This window comes from Durio zibethinus, chromosome 9 (assembly GCF_047325235.1).
Source record: "Durio zibethinus cultivar Kanyao isolate XHJ-2024 chromosome 9, ASM4732523v1, whole genome shotgun sequence".
In the NCBI taxonomy this organism is placed as follows: domain Eukaryota; kingdom Viridiplantae; phylum Streptophyta; class Magnoliopsida; order Malvales; family Malvaceae; genus Durio; species Durio zibethinus.
The window spans coordinates 28,136,882-28,159,583 of record NC_143170.1 but is presented as its reverse complement, the minus strand read 5'-3'; the positions used below and the strand labels follow the sequence as shown (position 1 = coordinate 28,159,583).

The following is a 22,702-nucleotide window of genomic DNA, read 5'->3' as shown; positions in this document are numbered from 1 at the left end:
AATTGATACTTTTAAGTTTTCCTAAAAAATGTTTTTTGATAATTTTATCTTCGAAAAAAATTGATACTTTCAACCATTCTTCAAAAATATTTTTAAAAATTTTTATTTTTTAAAAAATTGATACTTTTAACTTTTTCTCAAAAATATATTTTTAAAATTTTTTATTTTTTAAAAAAATTGATACTTTCAACTTTTTTCTAAAATATATTTTTTAAAAGTTTATTTTTTAAGATTATTATTCTTTTTAAAAAAAATTCATAACAAAACATTTAAATAAAAAAGCAAAATAACATTAAAAAAAAATACCGAAAATCCTGGCTTAGTTTAGCAGGGAACGGCCCGGTTTCTTTGTATTGAAACAATCTGGTGGCCTGGCTTGAAGTCTAGAGCAGATCGTAACTAGGTCAGATCACCTGTGAAGCAGCAAACGAATCCTTTTAAAAGGACTCGGTTTCTTCATTCCCCAAAGTGTTGTGTTTTAGTTTAACCATAAAAGCCAAAATTTGCATTTCTCTTACTCTTTTTTAGACTTTCACTCTCTCTCTAGCTCCGTGCTCTCTTCCTTCTCCCCACAAAGAACATCCCTTTTTCTAGATTTTGGTTAATCCCATTTGTACAGCCATCGTCTGACTTTTGTCGGTTGTCACCCGCCGGCACTGATTGTTCCAAAAAGGTCTCTACGAGTTTGTCTCGATTTCCTTAACTCAGACACAAACCCTAAATTCTCGAAACCATTTTCAAATGCCCTGAACCTGGAGCTACAAGCTGCGACTTTCACTGTTTCAGCCAATTTCACTGTCCGATCAGAACGATTTTAGGATATGCTATTCATCATCATTTGCTCTCCTTTTTCACTTTTTCGATTTCCAAACAACACCTTCTGTTGCGGACCGTCGCTGGCGATGCCACCACTGTAGACTTTTGTAACTTTGTTTTTTATTCTTTGAGTGGTGGATTATTTTTTGAATGCGGTTTTGTGGTTGTGTTTGGGTTTACTAGCTTCCGGTCTGAAGGTTAGATGAAGCTTGCTGAAATTCTCTGTTTTTGCCTGAATGCTACTTGATTATTAAGTGTGTCTTGTCAAGCATTCCTATCGTGTCTGGATTCTCTTGACGTTGGCTAGATTATTGCCCTCTAGAAACTACCTACCTTAAGTTTTTTGGGTTTGCTGGTGATCTCATGTGGACAAAATTAAGTGTTTGGAACTTGTACCTGAGGCTAAAATTAGACTAGTTTTAGGTGCTGCCTGGTATTGGCGCTGATGGGAAGTTGATGATGATGGAGCTGTGGTGGTAGAAGAGAGGTTCAAATTTGGAGAACCTGGCAGTCTTGCTTGATGGTTGAGCTTGCTTGATTTTTCGGTGTCAGTGCGCCCTTTTTGCAGTGTAATTATCCTTGCTTAAATAAGGACTCAGCTCCCATAAGATATGAGATCAAAATATTATCCGATTTAATCTTGAATGAGATTTTCATCCTCTATCCTTTTAATTTCAATTTTAAACTCAACCCGTTTATCTTTCAATTTCAATTCAAATTTAATGATCTATTTCATAAATTACAAAATAATAGACGGGCTTATTTTAAAAAATCCAAAGTCAATCCAAAACTCAAATCTAAAATCAAATAGACTAAACTTAATACCTAACTTGAGATTCGACAATAAATCGAGATGAAAATAGGATGTTTACAGATTTATATTTATTTTTAGATATATTTTTAAAATGATAATAATAATTTTATAATTTTATAATTTTTTTAATAAATTAAATTTAAAAATAATATTATTTTTTTCTTGAAATCTTAAAGTATTACAAAAAAATATTTTATTTCAAAACTTTAAATGCTGTTTAAAATATATCAAATTTCTTCCTAATTAAATTATTTTAAATTAAATATTAAAATCAAATATCTAATAATAAAACTTTGAAAATAAAACTTTGAAAATAAAACGTAGATTCTCTTAACCGCACGCCCATTATCCTCAACTTAACTTTTTTTTTCTTTTGTTTGTTTGAGAAGGAATGTCGTTGTCAAGTCATATCGGGGAAAGAAGAAATTTTCAAACACTGAACCAACCAAAGAGTTTCCAATAACTGGTCACATCACGCTCAACCGCATTAGCAATGGCTGGTCCAATGACCCGAGACTATAGGAAAAGAAGACTTGGAATGGTATGGTTTCCTCTTGAATTATAATTAGACATGGTCTCAAAACCAAAAGTCAAGTCTTTGGTATTTCCGCTGCCACCATTCAAGGCAAGAAATGCAACTCCATTCACCATCTTATCTATTAAACGTGTAATCTTTCCCTCTTACACAACCAAAGGCTCTAGTTCTTGCAATGTCTACACCAGCACAGTAACCTTTCTTCCTCTGTCTAGATTACTTTTTTTTCCCTTCATGTTTAGCTATTTTTTTGGTTGAATGTTATATTAAGCATTCTTGAATTTTGATCAGTTTTTTTAATCTGGGTCTAATTGTTTATTAGCTTCAAATTTGATCAGATATTACCAATCCTTGCCGCCTGTGAGCAAGTTCTATGGAGTGGCCTGCTTGATGGCCACATCCGCCTTGTATCTTGGTCTTTATGATCCCTGGAACATAGCACTCTCTTACCAAGATGTATTTAAACGTTTCCAGGTGAACTTGTTATCTTTTTTTTCTTTAATGCAACTTACAACTAGGAGAGCATGATCATTGATGTTCTTCTGCTGCAGGTTTGGAGGCTCATTACCAACTTCTTCTTCCTTGGGCCATTTTCACCCATTTTCGCCTTCCGTCTTATAATGATGTAAGAAGCTGACTCTTTCGAATCTTTGGTTTCAAGAATTCAAGTTTTTTACTAATTCTTTTCCTTTCATTTTTGTCATTTGGGAAGCATGGGAGAGATATATTTGCAATCATCTTGATGTAAACCATACGCTATCGTGTTTAGTTAGAGAAACAAAATAGTATACTTTTGAAAGATAAGGTTAAGTTTTCTTAACATTTCTAGTTTAATTTCACAGAGCAAGATATGGTGTCTTACTAGAGAGAGGGCCCTTTGACAAAAGAACAGCAGACTATGTCTGGATGTTGATCTTTGGAGCACTGTCACTTTTGGTGAGTACTAAAAAGAAATAGTTAAATGGATCATCATACCAGTGTATAATCATAGCCAGTTTGTGCTATATATTTTTTTCTATTCTGTTTACAAAAGCTTATTTTGCTAATATTGTCATCAATAAACCCACATAAAATGAAAATAATGCCATACTACTGATTGATTGTCAGGTAATGGCTGCTATTCCATTTCTATGGGCACCTTTCATGGCAGGTTCGTTGGTTTTTATGATTGTCTATGTATGGAGCCGTGAGTTCCCAAATGCTCAAATCAGCATCTATGGTGTAGTGACATTGAAGGTATGTTGATTTTTTTTCCCTATAGTTTTAGTTACACTAGGAGTTTTGATTATGCCAATGCTGGTGTTTAGAAAATCTCATATCATCAGGGTCTATTGTCTCCGTATTATTGCTGTCCTGGACTTTCCACCTATTGTCAGGTTTTTTTTGGAGGCCTCTTCTCTCAGCTTAGCGTGAAAGATGCATGCTTTTGTTTATGCTGCAACGTCTGCATCTAGTTCTGGTGTTATGTCAAGCATGTATCTTGTAGAAACGCTCATTACCAAGTAAATGAATCAGATTGTGATTGTTGGATCTTTGTTAATGCAGGGATTTTATCTACCTTGGGCATTGCTAGCTTTGGATTTGATATTCGGAGCTTCATTAATGGAAGATATTATTGGGATGGTTGCAGGGCATCTCTATTATTTTTTAACAGTACTTCATCCTCTTGCTGGTGGGAAGTACCTTTTCAAGACTCCTCTTTGGGTGTATCCTTTTCTGTTATTTGTTTTTCAGCTTTATTATACATGCATCATCATCATTCTAAATCAAGAAACTCACACTTATTGGAACTTAAATCTGAGACAAGGTCTGATTCGCGATTGGCTAATTGTTTAAAACATATTCGAATATGTCACTTGAAACATGAATTATAGTCCTTAATTAGCATTTTCCAGTCACAAACTAGTGGCATTTTGGGGGAAGGGAATCCAAGTAGATTCTCCAGTGCAACGTGATCCATCTGCTGGAGTTGCATTCCGAGGTCAAAGCTATCGACTAAACGGTAATCGAGCGCAAGCAAGCAGGCCATCAGAGCAGGAGCAGAAGAAACAAGCAAACAGTTCAGGAAGCCAGCCTAATTCAGCCGATGGTGTAGCCTTTCGGGGAAAAAGTCACCGTCTTAATGGTCATTAACGAGTCCCTCTTGTACTTTGATCTGTGGACTATATCTTATACAAGGTTTTGTGATATGAATTACCATGCATTTGCAGCCTTAACTATCATAAATGTAAAAGAACTATATCTTATACAAGGTTTTGTGATATGAATTATCATGCATTTGCAGCCTTAACTATCATAAATGTAAAAGAATGCAATCCTATAATTTTTTACCTTTATAATTCTGCATTTCTTCATCTCTATCCTTTGGTTTCTTCTTCCTTGTGGTCATCTGGAAACTCGCAGATATTACACTCTTCAGAATTATTGTTGAATATGGCTGAACTCTGACCTTTCAGAATAACTAGTGAGAAATCAAATGAGTAATTCGACCCTAAATTTTGCTTTTTCTACTATAAACAGGGTGTAAACTTTTCTCACCTTCACCAGGGTTTATATATTACAAATTAATCTAAATAACGCGGCAAATTGCATCTTTGGTGGGTCAAAGGTAACTTATCTTTCCAGAACAATCAACGCACCTCATGGGTTGGGCTGTATTCTCCAGGACAGAAACGTATTTCTCTTGAAACCATCACGAAATAAATCATATCCACAAGACATACTATTTTTATGTGATTTAATCTAAATTACTTGCATCTAGGAATAAGATAAAAGAATTTATTATACATGTAAAGATTATAAAGAATATAAAACATTAAAAACAAACATTAATTTCGAATCTCTTAAAACAATTTTAATTTTCTTGTTTCTTAATATTAAACATACGAAATATTTAATTCGATGTTTTTCTTAATTTTATTTTCACGTCCTTACAAATCTATTTCCTCTCTCACATAAAGCTCATATAATAATTATAACTTTTTTTTATAATTCTTAAGATTAAAACTCACTTTATATTTATAGAATTCCATTACTTTATTATTAAAAATTTTTATTTACAAAAAATTACTAATTAAAAATATTTATCTTTATATAAATTTAATTATTAAATAATTTTTTAATTAATAAAATTTCACTAGAATTTAAGCTGATTTTCCTTAAAATTTCAGTCAATTATCTAAAAAAAAAAAAATGCAATTGACTTGTAGCTGACGACCTGTTGCCTTCTCTCACCTTCCACCAAAGTTCCTCACTATTTGGTACGAATGCACAGAATTGAAAGTACGATAATAAAAGGAAGGGACAGAGAGCACATTTTTAATAACAAAAAATATGCAATGGCGCTAATGATAGTCAGGGTTCTTAGCCTGGAAAAAGTAATTACAATGCTACAGAAAATAATAGTTTCCCTGGAGCCACGGCAATTTTTTAAAGAAAGTCTACAATATTAACAAGGTTTTGTTTTCCGGGATAACCTGTTCATAAATCTTGTGTCTGATCACATGTTTGATATTTCATAATATCCTCCTCAAGCATCAACATCTTTGAGTCGGAGACCATTCTCCATGCCCATGTGTCTCACATTTTGGTCAATACTTATGTACCATAAACAGAGGTCACCTTCTAAGTCAAGCATCCATACCTAACGTTACTGTATTTAGTCCAGATTACTTCTCTAGGCTAATCAACTGGTAAGTGTCAATGGATAGTAGCAATCAACTAGTCAAATGTTACTTTTTTTTGGATTTTATTTACCTTTTCATCTCGTAAAAGTTAAGAAGAATCTCTCTTTGATTAAAAGTAGATCAAATAATTTTAAATACGATATAATAATATGATATAAAATAATATGAATAAAAAATATAAAAAAATAAAATTTAAAATATTAGTATAAATTATAAATAAATTTAATAAAATTAATAAAATTATTTTTTATATTTTCATGTCGATATAAATTATAATATATAATTTTCATGTATAATATAATATGAATATATAAAATTTTAATATGTGAATTGTTAGGTCTAATTAAAAGATTAGAATCACAAATTTTTTTTTAAAATGTTGGTTAATTTGTACTAATTAGAATTTTTTTTGGGTCCTTGTACTAATTGAATATTTTTATAATAGTAGGTTTGACTAGCAAATAGGATAACAAACAAATGCAATTTGTAGATTCATTTGGCATCTCACACCTTAATTTGCCCGATTATTTAAAAAAATTCAATGTTATTTGTTTGAATTTAAAAATAAAAAAAAATCATGGCCATTTTTTAATTAATTTCTTTCAATTTTTTGCACAATGGAGATCGTACATTTATTTTAATTTTCATTTTATTTTATCTTAATTTCACCTAAACCTATTCCTTATAAGATTTATATTCCTCGAAGAGAAAATTTCAAACTCAGATAATCTTTAAATGTAATTAAAATAACAAATTAAGAGATTAAAAAAAGATTATAAATGTTGAATCAAATCTAATCTTATTAAAATTTATCTCTTAAAAAAATAAATAAATCAATAAAATTAAATCTCGGTTCTTTAAATCTTTTTGAAAGTCAATGTAAACGAAATTTAATCCTTAATGCTTAACATAATCCCCAATTTTGTTTCAAGAAAACAATTGGCAGTGCATCAAGACAGATGGTGGACCAAAGCTTCCTTTTCTTTTTCTATAAATAAAAAAGTTTAAATTTGGGTAAGTTTGTGAGTACCCAAAAATTAAATGCAATTAAAACAATGTCACCATCACAAAAGCCTTCTTCGCTTGTTCTTCCTTTGAAAATGATTTTGTACTGAATTTTTTATCTTTTAAAAAACGCGTTTGATGGGATTTATTGCCTTTTGTCCTTCGTTTGGAATCATTAGATTCGCATATCTTCTCCTGCATGACGAAGCTTTAACTCACTGTTTAAGGAAACGGCTAGTGAAAATTTCATGTGAACTTATATCGACCATTTCACACTTGAAAATGACTTCGAAAAGTGGAGTTCCAAGAAAGTTCCGTTTCTTTTTACTCCTTTGTTTCCATCTAAAGAGTACAAGGGGCATTTAATTCGGGAATATAAGATTTTTGGTTGAAATTTTATTTTTAGTTTAGTTTATGATATATGATATTTTAAAAATTTTTTAAAAGATTTTTAATAATATAAAAAACAAAAGAAAAGTGAGGGATAAAACTTCTCGTCCAACACTATATTTTTAAGATAAAAATATAATGAATCTTAAAATTATATTTTTAAAATTTTAATAAAAATTATATTTTAAAAATACAAACGAGTATGACATGTTAAAATTTTATTCTCAAAATTTAAAATTTTAATAAAAATTATATTTTTTAAAATAAAAAACATAATATTTATTGTTATTCATAATAAAATTAAAATAAAATATAAAATATCTTTAATTAATATTATTTTATATAAAATATAAAATATATTTATTTAATATTATAAAATTATTTTTATTGAAAATATAAAATAATATTTTTAAAATATTTTTAATTTTAATAAAAATAACATATTATTCACTTATTAATATTAAAAATGTCCAACATTATTCACTTGTAATAATATAATAAAAAATTTTATTAAAAAATTTTATATATTTTTAAATTAAATACAAAAATTATATTTCTTAAATCAACAAAATTTTAAAATCATATATTTTTTTAATATTATTTTTTAAAAAATTACGTAACCTCTTAAAATCTAAAACTTTGTGAAACAAACATCCGGAGAAATTTCCTTCCATCAACCCTTTTATCGTAGTTGGAAAATTTAATTACCAAAAAACACGTGAGCTTCAGTTGCAATAGTAGGAAATTTCCACCATGGTTAGTTGGAAAATTTAATGATTAATGCCCAAAAAACATGTCAGCTTCAGTTACAACTCCAAACTCTTTGACTCTACATGTGTCCTAAAACAAGTGGATCCTTTCCTTTTAGAGGATTTTCTAGGAGGAAAAAAACTGATATATTTGCAATTTATTTAGTCAGAAACAACATATAATTGGCGCCGCTGTAACAACAAACAAGAACAAGAAACAGTCTCTTTGAATAGTGTACAGAAGATCCCCCAGACAAACCGATGCTTTTAACAATAGATAATCAAAACCCAACCCAAGTTGCAGTATGGAAAGCAAATTAAAAATTACAGAAATTGTTGTTATCATAGAATGGTAAACGCTGCACGGGATAATTGCCTTTGATTTTTGAAATCTTAACGTAGTAATAGCAAACAAAAAAACGTGTTTCGTGGGGACACTCTTCTTTGCGTCATCTTCATCTATTACGGTTAAATTAAGACCAATCACCAAAGTTACGTTGATGTAATATAGTTTGGTATAGAGATGGGAACCTAAGTTGTTTCATTGCCTTGGTTTGACTCCCAACCGAGAAGAAAAAATGGTGGGTTTCGAACTAGAAGGAGCTTGAAAGTTTCAGAGGAAACCGGTACTTTTTTGTTACTCTCTTTTCTTTTCGAGGTTTTCTTTGGATTCCTTTTACGGGGTTTTACCAGATATATGTTTTCTTAACTTTGGCTTGAGTTTGTCATGTATGTTTGATTTTGTATCATTCTTTTGACTGTTTCATACTTGGGTTCTTTTAAGCTTAAGCACCTTTGGTTTCAAAGTTTATGTTTCAGGTTGGGAATTGTTTGTCCTGGAATCCCGAAATTGGTTTCCAATGGAAAACAGAGTGTTGGTCATAACTCATAATGTTCTACATTTATTTCTATCATATCTTTTTGATTGCCTCAATGATTTTTCTTTTTTTTGGTCTTCTACATTTATTTCCATAGAATTGTTTCTTTAAACTGCCTTTGATTCATTGTATATTTAATCTCTACCGATTGCTGGCTAGCCATGTATCACAAAATCTGATGTATCATAAAATCATGTAAAACGTTTACATGATTTTCTTTTTTTTTTTTCTAAGACATGGCATTAAATTTTAAGCAGAAGGGAGGGTGGGTTGGGGGGAGCTCCATGAATACCAAATAGGATGCATTTTTTTTATGAGGCTTTTGAGTATCAGCGTTAGTATCAATAATTTATTCCACAAAAGAATCCTAAATTTGCAGGTCCTTTCCTTATATTCCAGTGAGGTGCCATCCATTCATAAAGACTCTAATATGTTTTTTTTTTTTTTGGCTGTAAAGCTGTAGAGAATAGGTGTTACAAGAAAGTGGGAGAATAATGGAGAAGAAAGAAATAGAAGAAGTAGGAGGTGAACTGGTATTGCTACCTCCTCCTCCAACTTTAACTATTGGAATAGCTATCAATGGAAATAGAAAAAGCAAGTATGTGGTCAAATGGGCGTTGGATAAATTCATTCCAGAGGAAAACGTCGTCTTTAAGTTGTTACATGTGCGTGCAAAGATCACTGCTGTTCCTACACCAAGTAAGTCAATTTTCTTAGAGATTATTATTTCTGTTCAGGGATGATAGTTTACTTGATTTTGAGTTTCTGGTTGGCTACCTGATGTTTTCGATTTGCCAATATGTTGGCAAACATATGGAAAAATGTCTTTTACAAAGTAGACTAAGATACAAGGGTTTATTTCGGGGTAAGCAATTTTCGAATTGCCAACAAAATACCAAGAATTTATGTTAATTGACTAAAATCATGTCAATTCTAGTGGGAAACTCTATTCCGATTTCAAAAGTACGAGATGATGTAGGTGCTGCTTATAAGAAGGAAGTGGAGTGGCAGACAAATGAAATGCTTCTTCCTTATAAGAAGATGTGTGCTCAAAGAAAGGTACTTTCTTTTTCTTACTGAATCTTATGGTGCATGTATCCTGAAAAAGTGAACTAAATTTGCTAAAATTCTGAATTTAGGTGGAAGTTGATGTTATAGTGATTGAATCAGATGAAGTGGCAAATGCAATAGCAGAGGAGGTTGCCAAGAGCTCTATTACTAAGCTTGTTATAGGAGCTTCATCTCATGGGATGTTTACAAGGTATTTACACAACATAGTGGAAAAAAGCAATTGTAATGCTGACCATGACTGATCTAGTAGCCTGACAGATGGTTCTTGTATAAAATCATGGTTGTTGTCAACTAAACGGGTAACGAGAGACTAAACCTTGTAGGATACAAGGGAGTATTTGAAAATCCTATGAATCAGTTTTACATGATCTACTAGTTCATAACAAAAACTGGTTAGATACATTGATTTTCATATTTTTAGAAACAATGTTATTTCAACTTTTTCATTTCTTCATTATTGAGCAAGCAAATCAGATATTTCCTGTTTGTCTTAGGGAAAGGAGAATGAAAATCGAAGAGCTGGTCTTGCATATCTGTTTAATTATGTGCTCTCTATTTGCAGTTTTGCACAAGCTCCATCAATTAATCTTGTTAACGTGATGTTATTTGTAGGAAGCTTAAGAAAAATAATTTGTCCTCAAGAATCTCAGTTTGTACTCCAAGCTTTTGTACGGTCTATGCTGTTTCAAAAGGAAAGTTGGCATCTATTCGACCATCTGATTTGGAGACAAATGGAAGCACTAAAGATGACAGTAGCGAAACAAGTGTTTCTTCCAAGAGCGCATCAAGTTATACTTTCAGTTCACAGACAGGTACTTTACTTCACTCAAAGATTGACTCACAAATGCTCATTGGCAAATGATGGAACAATAAGCATGCTAATCCTTCTTTATGCAAAACAAGGACTGTTTTCTTTGTTGGGTTGTTGTAGAAGATGAAAAATTGATGACTAAGAATCCGAACCATCATTTCCCTGGTAATTTGAAGCATAATGTCACGCTACTATGCAGGGTTAAACCCCTGTAAACCAATAAAAACAGTTCTGCAGTCCATTTATACTTTGTGTAAGATAACCTCATATATTATTCCTGTCCTGTTCTTTCCACTATGGTTTGCCTTTTGCAAATGTTGCTTATGATTCTATTATAAAATTTAAAATACAGTCCTGTATTAGCATAAATTTAAAATCTGCATAATAAAGAACTTTGATATAAAATGTTGAATACCTTTTTTTAGAACTCTCTCATTTATCCCTTGCCCCACCCTCTGGCAGCCTTCTCTCTTTGTGTAACAGAAAGCTTCAGCAACTGATATTGACCCTCTATAGGACTTTTTGTGAAAAATAATACAGACGAAAGTTTGAAAAAACAAAATATTTAGCTCCTTTTTATCTTAATAAAATGCTAATTCCTAGTTTCCAGGCAGATATAATTATCCACTACTTTGTGAGTTGGTTCAGTCATAAAAACTCCTAACCAACCTCCATTTCTTTTTTTATTTTGTGTAATTGTAGAATTTGGTTCAGTGGCATCCTATGCTACTTTCTGTTCTCCTTCCCTACCAATGCAGCGATTTCAAGCACTTTCAACTATAAATCAGACATTTTTACATTCAAGAACAAGTTCCGTTGAGATTAACCAGTCTAGATCGCTTGAGTCCAGCCGGTCTTGGTCTCCTGATGTCAACCATTCTAGAAGCCATTCTCTTGACATTGTGGCAGGAAAGGATGATGTGAGCTCTCTTCCTAGCTGTTCAGAAACTAGGCAAGCAGTCAGTCCGAATTCTAGTTGCAGAAGCTTGCAAACAGATCAACAATCATGGTTATCAGATCAAATTTCTACCTCAGATGTGCTGACAGACTATTATTCTTCGTCTGAATGTCAGGTAGGTTTTTCCTATATTGTTCAGAAATCAATGCAGTGATACATACGAGTGATACATCCAATGAGATCAATATTGGCATAGCTTAGATTGATATCTTGATTGTGCATTTTCTTCCTTCTGGTAATTGATTTTGTATTAAAAATAGTTTCAACATTTGTGAAATTATGCAACCTGATAGCCTTAAGGATAAGGTATTTCATTATTTTGTGTGATTATTTGCTCAGTTAATAAATATGCATAGCTGAACTCACAAATTTGCACAGTGCTTAAATGATTTCTGCTTAAGGTTGTCTTAATCTTTTAGAATAGGATATAGTAACTCATTCGTTCAGCAACTTGTCATGACCAATATCAGATTTGTAGAAATGCATTTATAATTGATCTTTAAGCAGCAACTTAGCTTCAAGCAGGCTTCAGCAAGGGCAAATGTGATTTTACTAAAAAAAGCCTAGTGCCTTTTGCTTTATTTTTGGAGGACACTTTCACTATTAATGGAGTTTAAGTTTGGGTTTTCAATCATGTTTACAGGTAAATATTAACTTTGAGCTAGAAAAACTCAGAACCGAACTCAGACACATTCAAGGAATGTATGCAATAGCTCAAAGTGAGACAATTGATGCATCTCGGAAGGTTAGTTGCTAATGTCAACTTTGCCTTCTTCCTGAAACTGTTTATGGAGTAAATTAATCTTTTATTCCAATTATATTCTTTCCTTCTTCTTTCATGGTTGAAGTTTCAATTCATCCAAGACTTCAAACAACATCATATCTTTGCTGCTGTTTAGCATCATGGTCCTTCTCACCAAAGTTTTCATATTTCCTGATGTTTTATTTCCAAGAATTTTTCTGAATATTTTTCAAATCTGGTGGTTGCTAAGCTTCTTTACTTTATAAGTTGTTCTGACCATCTTCTTTTATAATCTGAATTCCTAAACTTTATGGCAGTAAAAATATTACCAAGTTATAATGAATTAATTAACTGATAGATGGTCAGTATATTCTATCTAGTTTGGATTTAATTAACTGATAGATGGTCAGTATATTCTATCTAGGTTGGATGAATTTCACATTATGGTTCAATACTATTGTTAAGAACCAAGTCAAATAAGGGTATTCGGGTTTCAATCCTTTCTCTGTCAACGCTAATGGGCTCCATCACTGTGTTTTCTCAGTTGAATATTCTAAGCAAACGTCGGCTGGAGGAAGCAATGAAGCTTAAGGAGATAAGTTTGAAGGAGGAGAAAGCCAAAGAATTAGCTAGAGAAGAGAGGCAGAAGTATAAAGCTGCAAGAAGAGAAGTTGGGCAAGTGAAGGAATGTGCTGACAGAGAAGCTTCGCAGAGGCGAGAAGCAGAGATGAAAGCCTTTCACGATGCTAAAGAAAAAGAAAAGCTTGAGAATGCTCTCACAGGTTATGTCCAACGATACCAAAAGTTCACATGGGAAGAGATTGTTTCAGCTACATCCTCATTCTCAGAAGATCTTAGAATTGGAATGGGAGCATATGGAACTGTCTATAAATGTATGTTTCATCATACAGCTGCAGCAGTGAAAGTTCTCCACACAAAAGAGAATGGTAGAAGTAAGCAATTCCAGCAGGAGGTATGAAATTTCTTGGATAAAACCAAACCATAATAGCTCATAGATAATTAAAGAAAATCGATGTGGAATTTCATATTCCTTATGTGGATTGGCTCTTTCAAATATAATAATCAAGTGAAAAGTGTGTTTGCAACTTATTATGATTTTCTGTGAATATTGCATGCAACCTTAAATACGCCTCTGGTGTAATGATATTGTTTTAGGACAATATGTGATCCTGAGTCAGATCTCACCCCAAAAAAAAATTGCAACTGAACACTTGTCTTTATTTTCTGTTTCAGCTTGAAATCTTGAGCAAAATTCGTCATCCACATTTGCTTCTCCTTCTTGGTGCATGTCCTGAACATGGTTGCCTAGTTTATGAGTACATGGAGAATGGTAGCTTGGAGGATAGATTGCTCCGGAAGAACAATACCCCACCCATCCCATGGTTTGAGAGATACAGAATTGCTTGGGAAGTAGCCTCAGCTCTTGTTTTCCTCCACAATTCAAAACCGGAACCAATCATTCATCGTGACCTGAAGCCAGCAAACATATTGCTTGATCATAACTTTGTGAGCAAAATTGGTGATGTTGGACTTTCCATGATGCTTAGCGCAGCTCCTTCCTCTACATCCACCATGTACAAGGATACAGGACCTGTTGGAACACTCTGCTATATAGATCCTGAGTATCAAAGAACTGGGCTAATATCTCCAAAATCCGACGTTTATGCTTTTGGGATGGTAATATTGCAGTTGCTAACTGCAAAGCCAGCAATGGCACTAACTCATGTGGTGGAAACAGCAATTGATGATGATAACTTAGCAGGGATTTTAGATGCAGAGGCCGGGAATTGGCCAGTTGAAGAAACAAAGGAATTAGCTATATTGGGACTGAGTTGTGCAGAGCTTCGGCGCAAAGACAGGCCTGGTTTAAAAGATCAAGTACTTCCTGTACTAGAGAAAATGAAGGAGGTTGCAAAGAGGGCTCTTATTTCGATTTCCACTGTGCGGTCTGGACCACCTAACCACTTCATTTGCCCAATATTGAAGGTATACCTGTATAATCATTCTCTACCACTCTAGAAGGAATCAGAGGATAATAATTTGGCAAATGACAACATAGATGGAGGAAACAATTCATAGTTTCTTTCTTCTTAGTTGTCCATAACAAGGATTTATATTGTAAAATTGCTAATCTAGCAGGATATCAGCTTGAGCAAATGCACTAATCTAACAGGATATCTTGGTGTATTTTACAGGATGTAATGAATGAACCATGTGTTGCTGCAGATGGCTACACTTATGACCGCAAAGCAATTGAGAAATGGCTTGAAAGGAGTGATACATCACCGATGACAAATCTGCCTTTGTCAAATAAGAATCTGCTACCAAATTATACTCTTCTTTCTGCAATTGTGGAATGGAAGTCCCGAAAACACTGATATTTTAACTCTTCATTCTCCATTCATCCCTTTCTAGAACTTGAATTGTATAGTTAAGTTTTTGATAGTATTGATTGTACAATCTACTATGTTTACCAAGTCTTTCAACTTTTTTGTGTGCTTTAGATGTAAGTAGATATGCATTTGTATATATGCTAGCTAGAATAGTTTCATCTTTCTCATCTTGTTTGGCTTCGATGGTTCTTCCAAGAATGGTTTTAGCTACATCCTATATGGAATCGGCTGATACGAACAATTAGCTTGTCTCTTTGGCCTCTTTGGTCTCTTTGGATTGAACTGAATAAAGAATCTATAGTTTCCAAGAATATGCACGAAGGATTTTTTTTTTGCACCAGTATGCTGTATTCGTGAGTTTTTGACTTCGTTGACCCAAAGGAAATATGTACATTGTCGAAGAGATACTGTTTGTTTTGATTAAGAAGCCTCATAATTTTGTTTCATAAAAAACATTTTTTTACACGTATTGAATTTAAATTTTTATTTATATATTATAAAAAATTTTTAGAATATTATGATATGAAATTAAAATGTCATATTTTTGCTTCCGAAAATCGCAATTCTCCACAAACGTCAGTGGAGCACCAGTTTAGGACCAGCTTTGGGGACAACAAAAGTATCATTTTCCTCGCAAATAGAAGTCAGAAACATTGAGGTTTCTTTTTTTTTTTTTTTTAATCAGCATCAGTGACAGTGCCAAATGATTTTTCAACATTCCTATCCAAATCTATTACAAAAGAATCAATGCATGTGACCCACGTCAAATTTGTTTGATATGTTTCGATCTAATTTCATGTTACTTCCAATAATGTTGTCTTTACCAAAGTTTTGAGGGAACAACAACATGGATTGATGATTCTTACAAGATATGTACTGAGAATGTTTGTTTGTTAAATTCCAAGATTTATTCAGTACAATTGATGTTTTAGATTTAAAGTTGTCTTTCTAGATCTCAATGACTTCTAAGTAACTAGTTACCATAGTATTTAAGAAAAAAATTATAATTAACATAGTGTCTTCTTTTAAATATATTGAAAATAAATATTATTTTTTAAATAATATTTAAAAATCCTTCAAAATAATCATTGAATAATTATTACTTATTTTTAGTAGTTTTTATTACTATAGCAAGATGTTGGTAATAAGCTGCAATGGAATATTTAATTATTATAAACTAAATATGGTAGAAAGATGATTTTTTTTGGACCTACTTTTTATACAAAGCATGAAGCAAAAGTATGCTTATGGTTGTCTTAGTGAAGCAAAATTTATAAGTTGGCCTTATTTAATCAAAATTTAATGACATTAAAAAAAATGAAAAGAAAGAGGTAAAAAAATATTTATTCATAAATTTTAAAAAATATATTTAATTAATTTTTTACATTTTAATAAAGTAATAAAAAAAATTATTCTTGTACTCATAATGCAAAAGCTATATGTTGGTCAAATTATGCATTAACTTTTTTCCACGTCACCTGTCTATCCATTTCAATTTGAAAAAGCCGGAGCGACTAAAACCAACGCGCTTAATGTTTTAAATGCCCCGTTTGGCCTGCCCTTCATCGTCGGTTACCAATGAAAGCAAATTTCGTTTTCTTTTCCTTTCCGGTTCAAAGGTCCAAATTTCCATTTAATCCCCAAAGGTCCAAATTTCCATTTTCATTATTTTTTAACAGTAAAAAATATTTTTTTATTTATATATAGTTAAAATTTATTATTTAAATATTTATATATTATAAAATATTAAAATATATATTTATATTATATTTTATATAAAAATTATATTTTATAATTTATGTCAATATTAAAATATTAAATATATATTTTTATTTTTATTAAATTATATAATTATTATTAAAATTTAAAGTAATATCATTTATATATATATATATATATTTTATCATGTTATATTGTATGTTTTAAAATTTTGACTTATGTGTCGTAAAAACTTAAATTTGATTTCTTAATTTCAAAAATTTCCAATTGGTAGGGCCCTCCTCTTAGTTTCCTTCGCTCTCAGGTTTCGCTTTATATTTTTCTTTTCGTTCTTTTCCCAGCTCCAACCAACTTTCACACCTCATGATTTTTTTTTTCTCGCGCTTTCTCTCCCTAATTTTTTTCTCGAGAATCTTCGATCATCTGCAAAACATTTTTTTGTCATTTTCTTTCTATTCAAATTCAAATTCAAATGCATGTTTGTTGCTGTTAGTATTACTAATTATTAGGCGACGTTGAACGGCACAGAGAATACATAAAATTTAAAGTAATTAACTAATTAACGATGCAAAACGACGTCGCGACGAACGGAGTTTGCTCGTCGGAGTCGGTGAATGGGAGTTGCGATGTTTGGAGTTGTAAAGATTCTGATTCATTATCAGCTGATCATCTTGTTATCATGGTCCACGGAATTCTCGGCAGGTCCTTTTTTTTTTTTGCTTTGGAATCTTTTTATTGAAGAAATTTTTAGATATTCAATTTAGTTATGTTGGTTCTCTGAATTGGATTTTGGATTCTTGGTTTAGTTTAATGGTTGTGATTTCATTACTTACTTATGCTTGGTTTAATTGTAATCGGTTTAATTTGAAGTGACTGAATTAAAGTTTCGTGATTTTGGGATTAATTTCACAAATGCTTTATTTGAACAGAAAATTTGTCGGGTTTTGACTTTTTTTCATATAGAACCAATATCTTTGTTTCCAATGCTGTGATGTTAACTGGGGCTAAATTCTATTTGGGATTTTTATCGGATTTAATATCATTAAAAATTCTCTGAAAATGGTTTTGGCCCTCATTGCTTGTGCAGTTCTTCAGATTGGAAGTTTGGAGCTGGGCAATTTGTTAAAAGGCTCCCCGATAAAGTATTTGTCCATTGTAAGTAGCATTTCTTTAGGCACCATTTTTTTTAGAGAAAAAGGCTTTCCCATTTTGCTGGCTTGCGCTTGGTGCTGCTTTTGTATGTTTGTTACTTGCTCATATCTTCTTTAGCTTGTAGATGATGATGAATCATCAATGCATTCATAGTGGTAACCATTAATTTGACTTTCTGCATTGCTCAAAAACTAGTATTTTTGACGAGTTTTTTTATTTTTTAGTAAGCTATTAAGTATTGAAGTTTTCGAGATCAACAATGTTGAAAGTTGATGGTTAAGTTTCTGGCTGGAGTATTTCTGCTTGATTTTACTTGGTTGATTAATGTGTTCTGCAGGCAGTGAACGGAATATGTCTAAGCTGACTTTGGATGGTGTGGATGTAATGGGTGAACGATTGGAAAAGGAGGTTAGTGCATGTTTGATTATGACCTTTTATTTAATTCATAAAAGTAATGAAATTTATTACTTTTAATATTAGAGTATCAATATCAACAAAAATATTTGAATGCTAGGTCCTTGACATTATTCAAGAAAAGCCAAATTTGCGCAAGATCTCCTTCGTTGCACATTCTGTGGGAGGACTGGTGGCTAGATATGCAATTGGGAGACTCTATAGGCCACCTAAGAGAGAAGTTAAAGAGGATACATCAGGTAATGAATGCAAGGAGAAACCAAGGGGTACAATTGGTGGCCTGGAGGCTGTGAACTTCATCACTGTTGCATCTCCACATCTTGGTTCAAGGGGTAATAAACAGGTAGCTTTTTTGTATTAACAAATGTTAAACGCATTATTCTCTCTCTCTTTCTCTCTCTCTGTCTCGCACACACACACACACACACACATATATATATATATATGGTGATACAAAATGTATTCTCTAACTTGGTTGCTTCTGAAGGTGGTTGTTTTAGTAGATGAGTTTCTGTTTGCAGTAGTTTGTTGATTATGACATATGTTCCATTGATTGTAACACAACATATTTTTGTAATGACTTACCTTGTTTTTTATGCGATGTACTATATCTCATCAGTGTTGGCATGTCAAGGATATTAGCCATAGTTGAATTATCTTTACTTATTGTCATAGTAAAATATTTGTTTCCAGGTACCATTTCTTTTTGGGGTAACCGCTTTTGAGAAAGCTGCAAGTTGTGTTATTCATTGGATATTTAGAAGAACAGGTCGGCACCTTTTTCTTACTGATGATGATGAAGGAAAGCCTCCGCTGCTTAAGCGGATGTTGAAAGATTATGATGAGTTCTATTTCATGTATGCAACTTTAACTTTTGTGTAAATTGCTTTCTATGTTAAGTTACTTGGGATGTCTTATTTTGAGATCTGGTTTTTTAAAATGACTGACATTGTAGTAAATTCATGTATGCAGATCTGCATTGTGTTTATTCAAACGCCGGGTGTTGTATTCCAATGTGGGATATGACCGTATCCTTTTTCCCTGATCTGATTAAATTTTTTTAATTTCAACTTTTATAGATTTGTGTTAAATTTGATTGTATCTGTTTTTTTTTAATGAATATTGTAAAGATATTGTCGGCTGGAGAACATCATCAATAAGACGGGATAGTGAACTGCCAAAGGTATTATCATCTTTGTGAACTTTTTATCATTTGATTTCATGTTTGCAATTCTTTTGATTAGAACTTGATGAGCAGAACATGTCTTGTTATTAGTGGGAGGAGTCTCTAAATGAAACCTATCCACATATTGTGTATGAAGAACACTGCAAGGCCTGTGATGCTGATCAGTATGAAACTATTTCAACAGAAGATGATGGCTCATCTGACACGCTAGAAGGTATACAAGCTTAATTTCTGATAAAAGAAACTGTACTTTGGCTAAGTTTAGTTTATTTTTGTTGGTTGCGTTCTGCATTCCAATTACACTAGTTTGCTTGCCCAAGATACTTTTTACATCTTTTATTCTGTATTGTTTTGTATATCGCTTTCTTCTGCCTGACTATTTTCAAATTCCTTGCTCTATTCTTATGAATTTAATTGCCATGGCATCTAAATGATTTTTATTCTGTGTTAATGAATTTCACACGAGTAATTGTTCTTATTTCCCTGTTTTTCTCCCTGTTACCTTATATTACTTTCTTTTAGTGGTTTCGAAATTTTACAACTGCTTAATTGGATGATGTTATGCAGAGGAACTGGTGAAAGGCCTATCCCGAGTTTCATGGGAAAAAATAGATGTTAGTTTTCACAGCAGTAGACTGAGATTTGCTGCTCATAGTATCATACAGGTCTCTCTCTCTCTCTCTCTCTCTCTCTCTCTCTCTCTATTTATCTATCTGTCTATCTGGAAAGTTTATATATATTGTGCATGAGATCATTTATGTAGTAGAAAACAATATTTTTATTTGTTTTGAAGAAGCAAGCTCTCACTATGCACATTTTGTAGGTTAAAGATGAAGCTATGCATATAGAAGGTGCAGATGTGATCCAACATATGATTGACCATTTTCTTACTTGAAAACTATTGGTCTTAGAAATACACATCATATACGCTGGGATATTCTTAGGTAAGGAAAAATATTAATTTTCTACTGAGATCCCATCCGTTGCGGTTGAATGGATAAATACTCCGGTTGCTTATGGGCAAAGGATGGGCATGAGAACTGTGATCAATCCAGCAGTCATGAAGAAAATTTGTTCATTCATTAATCATTTTAATAATTTATGTTGAATACGTGTGCAAGTTCAGCAATATATACCAACATTATATATTTGCATTATATTTTTTATGTGATGTAAAGAAATTATTCAATAATTTACAATTTACATAGAACTTGTAAGGCTATGGTTAGTTATGATAAGCCTTGATAATTTGTATTTTGGTCGTTCAAAAGGGAAGCTTTGTAAAATTTGAGGAAGTTTTACTGAAGAGAAAAACATACTACTAGTAATTTATTTATTTAACTTTTCTCCTGTAAAATAAAAGATTGTGAAAGTAAAAGAAAAAAGAAATATAAAAAAAATCCTATGGCATTTAAAATAATTTCATAAGTATGAAAGGAAAAGGAAAATAAGACAGGTTCAAAGTCCACTAATATTTTTCTAAAAAAAAAGAAAAAAGAGACCAAAAAGTGAAAAGAGGCCGTTCATTTACCCTCCAAAACTTTGCTATAAGAGCTCAGGTTTGGGATCAGACGGTGGATAACAGCTTTGTCCTCCATGATTTGCCGGTAATTATTCCATTTTTTTTTTTTACTTCCGTGACTTTTAATTAATTAATTTTATATTAATGTTTTGCAGTTTGGAATTGTTTCAGTTGGAACAGTTTAGAGAAAAAATGATTAGGATGTAGTTTTGTAGAGTAAGAAGTGCAATGCAAGAGACATTGTGACCTAAAATTTTACAAGAGTTAAGAAGTTCGTGGACAATTTTTAATTGTCTTCTATATCGTATCTTTTTGTTCTTTTTAGAAGTATTCATAAATTCGGTTTTAGTTAAATTAATAAATTAAATCGATTTAATTTGATTAATTAATCAATTAATAAAAATAATTTTAAAAAAATTTTGATTTTTAATTAATTCGATTCAAAAATTATATTAACTGAAGTTTTAATTGAAATATAATATAATTCAAATATCAAATAAAAAATATATGAAATAGATTATTTAATTTCATAAGTTGTTATAATTTTAAATATAATAATTTGGTATTTCAATATTTTGTTAGATAATTTTATTTAGTTTGTTTAAAATATAAAAAATTAAAGGTTTAAAATATAATTTAATTTAAATATATTTATTATTTGATTAATTAAAAAATTAATCGAACCGATTGAATTAATTAAATTCAATCAATTAATTTTTAAAATTTATAAATTTAATTTAATTGATGAAAATAAAAGAAAATAATTTAATTAATTTAATTTTGAATAATTCAATTTGAAATTCGAATTTAGTTTTTTTGTTGGAGAGTGTACAGGTTTCACAGTTGGCCCTGTGAATATTCCAATTTCTGTAAGCTTCAGAGCTGTTAATGCTTTTAGCTTTACTTGAAACCTAATGATTTGTACTTGATTGCTAATTGCATTCATCTTTTGAAGTTAAAAAGTTTTCCATGAACTATAATTTACATGAAGTTCGACTAGTTCTTTCCTTACCTTACAAGACCTAAAAATATAGAGATAAATGCTATTGTGGGTGCGGCCTGGGAGCAAGTTAACCATGGTTTCTACTATATTTGAGTTGATGTCTAACTTTGTTTGGCCTGGTCTTCCCGTTTCAGCATGTTACCGAGTCTCAAAACACAGTGAAGTTAACAGATAGGATGTGGGCTAGACTTCTTACTTCCAAGAATCAACCTGGTTTCCTGAACCGCAATGAATCAACCAGGGGAAAAGTGTTTAAAGAAACTACTTACATGATCAAAAACAGGAGGATTACTTCTATTCAGATTTGATGGATATATGCTAAGATGCAAACAAGTCATTGTGGCTTCATCATTTGCTTCAAATAATTTCACCAAAATCTCTTTAACCTCGATACTAAAGTCAGCATGGCAAATTAATTTTAGAAAGCCTCTAATCTGATAGATTTACCATCTGTCGTTTAGCTCATATCTTGGTCGCTACATATTTGTTCACAATTTGGATTGTGTCTCAAGAATTTGCTATCATCATGACAAATTGCCAATATATTTGAAAATTATACCAACAAAAATTTTTAATTTCAAAGTGTATCGGAGTATATATTTCAAACCCTTGATTCATTTCTTGGATCCTTACCTTTCTTTCACTGCTCCCCCCTTTTTTTTCTTTGAAAGGAAATCAAGATCCTTACTGAAGTGTATATCATATGGATAAATGTAAGTTGGAAGAGCAAATTAAAAATGATCCTTACACTGATATGCCTGCCTAAAGAACATGGTATATTCTCCTCAACATGGTATGTTCTCCAAAATATCGTGGTTGTGCCTTGCAATGCTATGT

At 31.7% G+C, this 22,702-nt stretch overlaps 3 protein-coding genes across 7 annotated transcripts; all 3 read left to right on the top strand.

The window, feature by feature from the left end:
• The first annotated feature begins 2,202 nt into the window (after positions 1 to 2,202).
• Positions 2,203 to 4,511, top strand: LOC111318121 (derlin-1.1-like). Of its 2 annotated transcripts, none has more exons than XM_022920787.2 (7): positions 2,203 to 2,357; positions 2,504 to 2,639; positions 2,717 to 2,790; positions 3,008 to 3,101; positions 3,273 to 3,401; positions 3,711 to 3,871; positions 4,061 to 4,511. In XM_022920787.2, exons 1-7 carry the CDS (start codon positions 2,341 to 2,343, stop codon positions 4,296 to 4,298), a joined length of 849 nt encoding a protein of 282 aa, XP_022776522.2. In that variant the 5' UTR covers positions 2,203 to 2,340; the 3' UTR covers positions 4,299 to 4,511. The 2 variants fall into 2 exon arrangements, with proteins under 2 accessions (XP_022776522.2, XP_089622274.1); XM_089766148.1 differs by having other exon boundaries at positions 2,246 to 2,357; positions 2,488 to 2,639.
• A 3,983-nt stretch (positions 4,512 to 8,494) lies between these two features.
• On the top strand, positions 8,495 to 15,036 carry LOC111314435 (U-box domain-containing protein 35). 3 transcript variants are annotated; one of them, XM_022915816.2, is made up of 10 exons: positions 8,495 to 8,621; positions 9,331 to 9,572; positions 9,853 to 9,932; positions 10,013 to 10,134; positions 10,557 to 10,756; positions 11,458 to 11,828; positions 12,357 to 12,458; positions 13,000 to 13,428; positions 13,710 to 14,462; positions 14,672 to 15,036. In XM_022915816.2, exons 2-10 carry the CDS (start codon positions 9,368 to 9,370, stop codon positions 14,852 to 14,854), a joined length of 2,445 nt encoding a protein of 814 aa, XP_022771551.1. In that variant the 5' UTR covers positions 8,495 to 8,621; positions 9,331 to 9,367; the 3' UTR covers positions 14,855 to 15,036. The 3 variants fall into 3 exon arrangements, with proteins under 3 accessions (XP_022771551.1, XP_022771544.1, XP_022771559.1); XM_022915809.2 differs by having other exon boundaries at positions 9,811 to 9,932; XM_022915824.2 differs by lacking the exon at positions 12,357 to 12,458 and having other exon boundaries at positions 9,811 to 9,932.
• Positions 15,037 to 16,933: 1,897 nt separating this feature from the next.
• On the top strand, positions 16,934 to 20,550 carry LOC111314457 (lipid droplet phospholipase 1). 2 transcript variants are annotated; one of them, XM_022915846.2, is made up of 10 exons: positions 16,934 to 17,290; positions 17,676 to 17,743; positions 18,078 to 18,148; positions 18,255 to 18,497; positions 18,848 to 19,011; positions 19,127 to 19,182; positions 19,285 to 19,337; positions 19,431 to 19,554; positions 19,908 to 20,005; positions 20,164 to 20,550. In XM_022915846.2, the coding sequence occupies exons 1-10, from the start codon at positions 17,154 to 17,156 to the stop codon at positions 20,233 to 20,235; spliced, it is 1,086 nt and encodes a 361-aa protein (XP_022771581.2). In that variant the 5' UTR covers positions 16,934 to 17,153; the 3' UTR covers positions 20,236 to 20,550. The 2 variants fall into 2 exon arrangements, with proteins under 2 accessions (XP_022771581.2, XP_022771590.2); XM_022915855.2 differs by lacking the exon at positions 17,676 to 17,743 and having other exon boundaries at positions 17,064 to 17,290.
• The last annotated feature ends 2,152 nt before the right edge of the window (positions 20,551 to 22,702 follow it).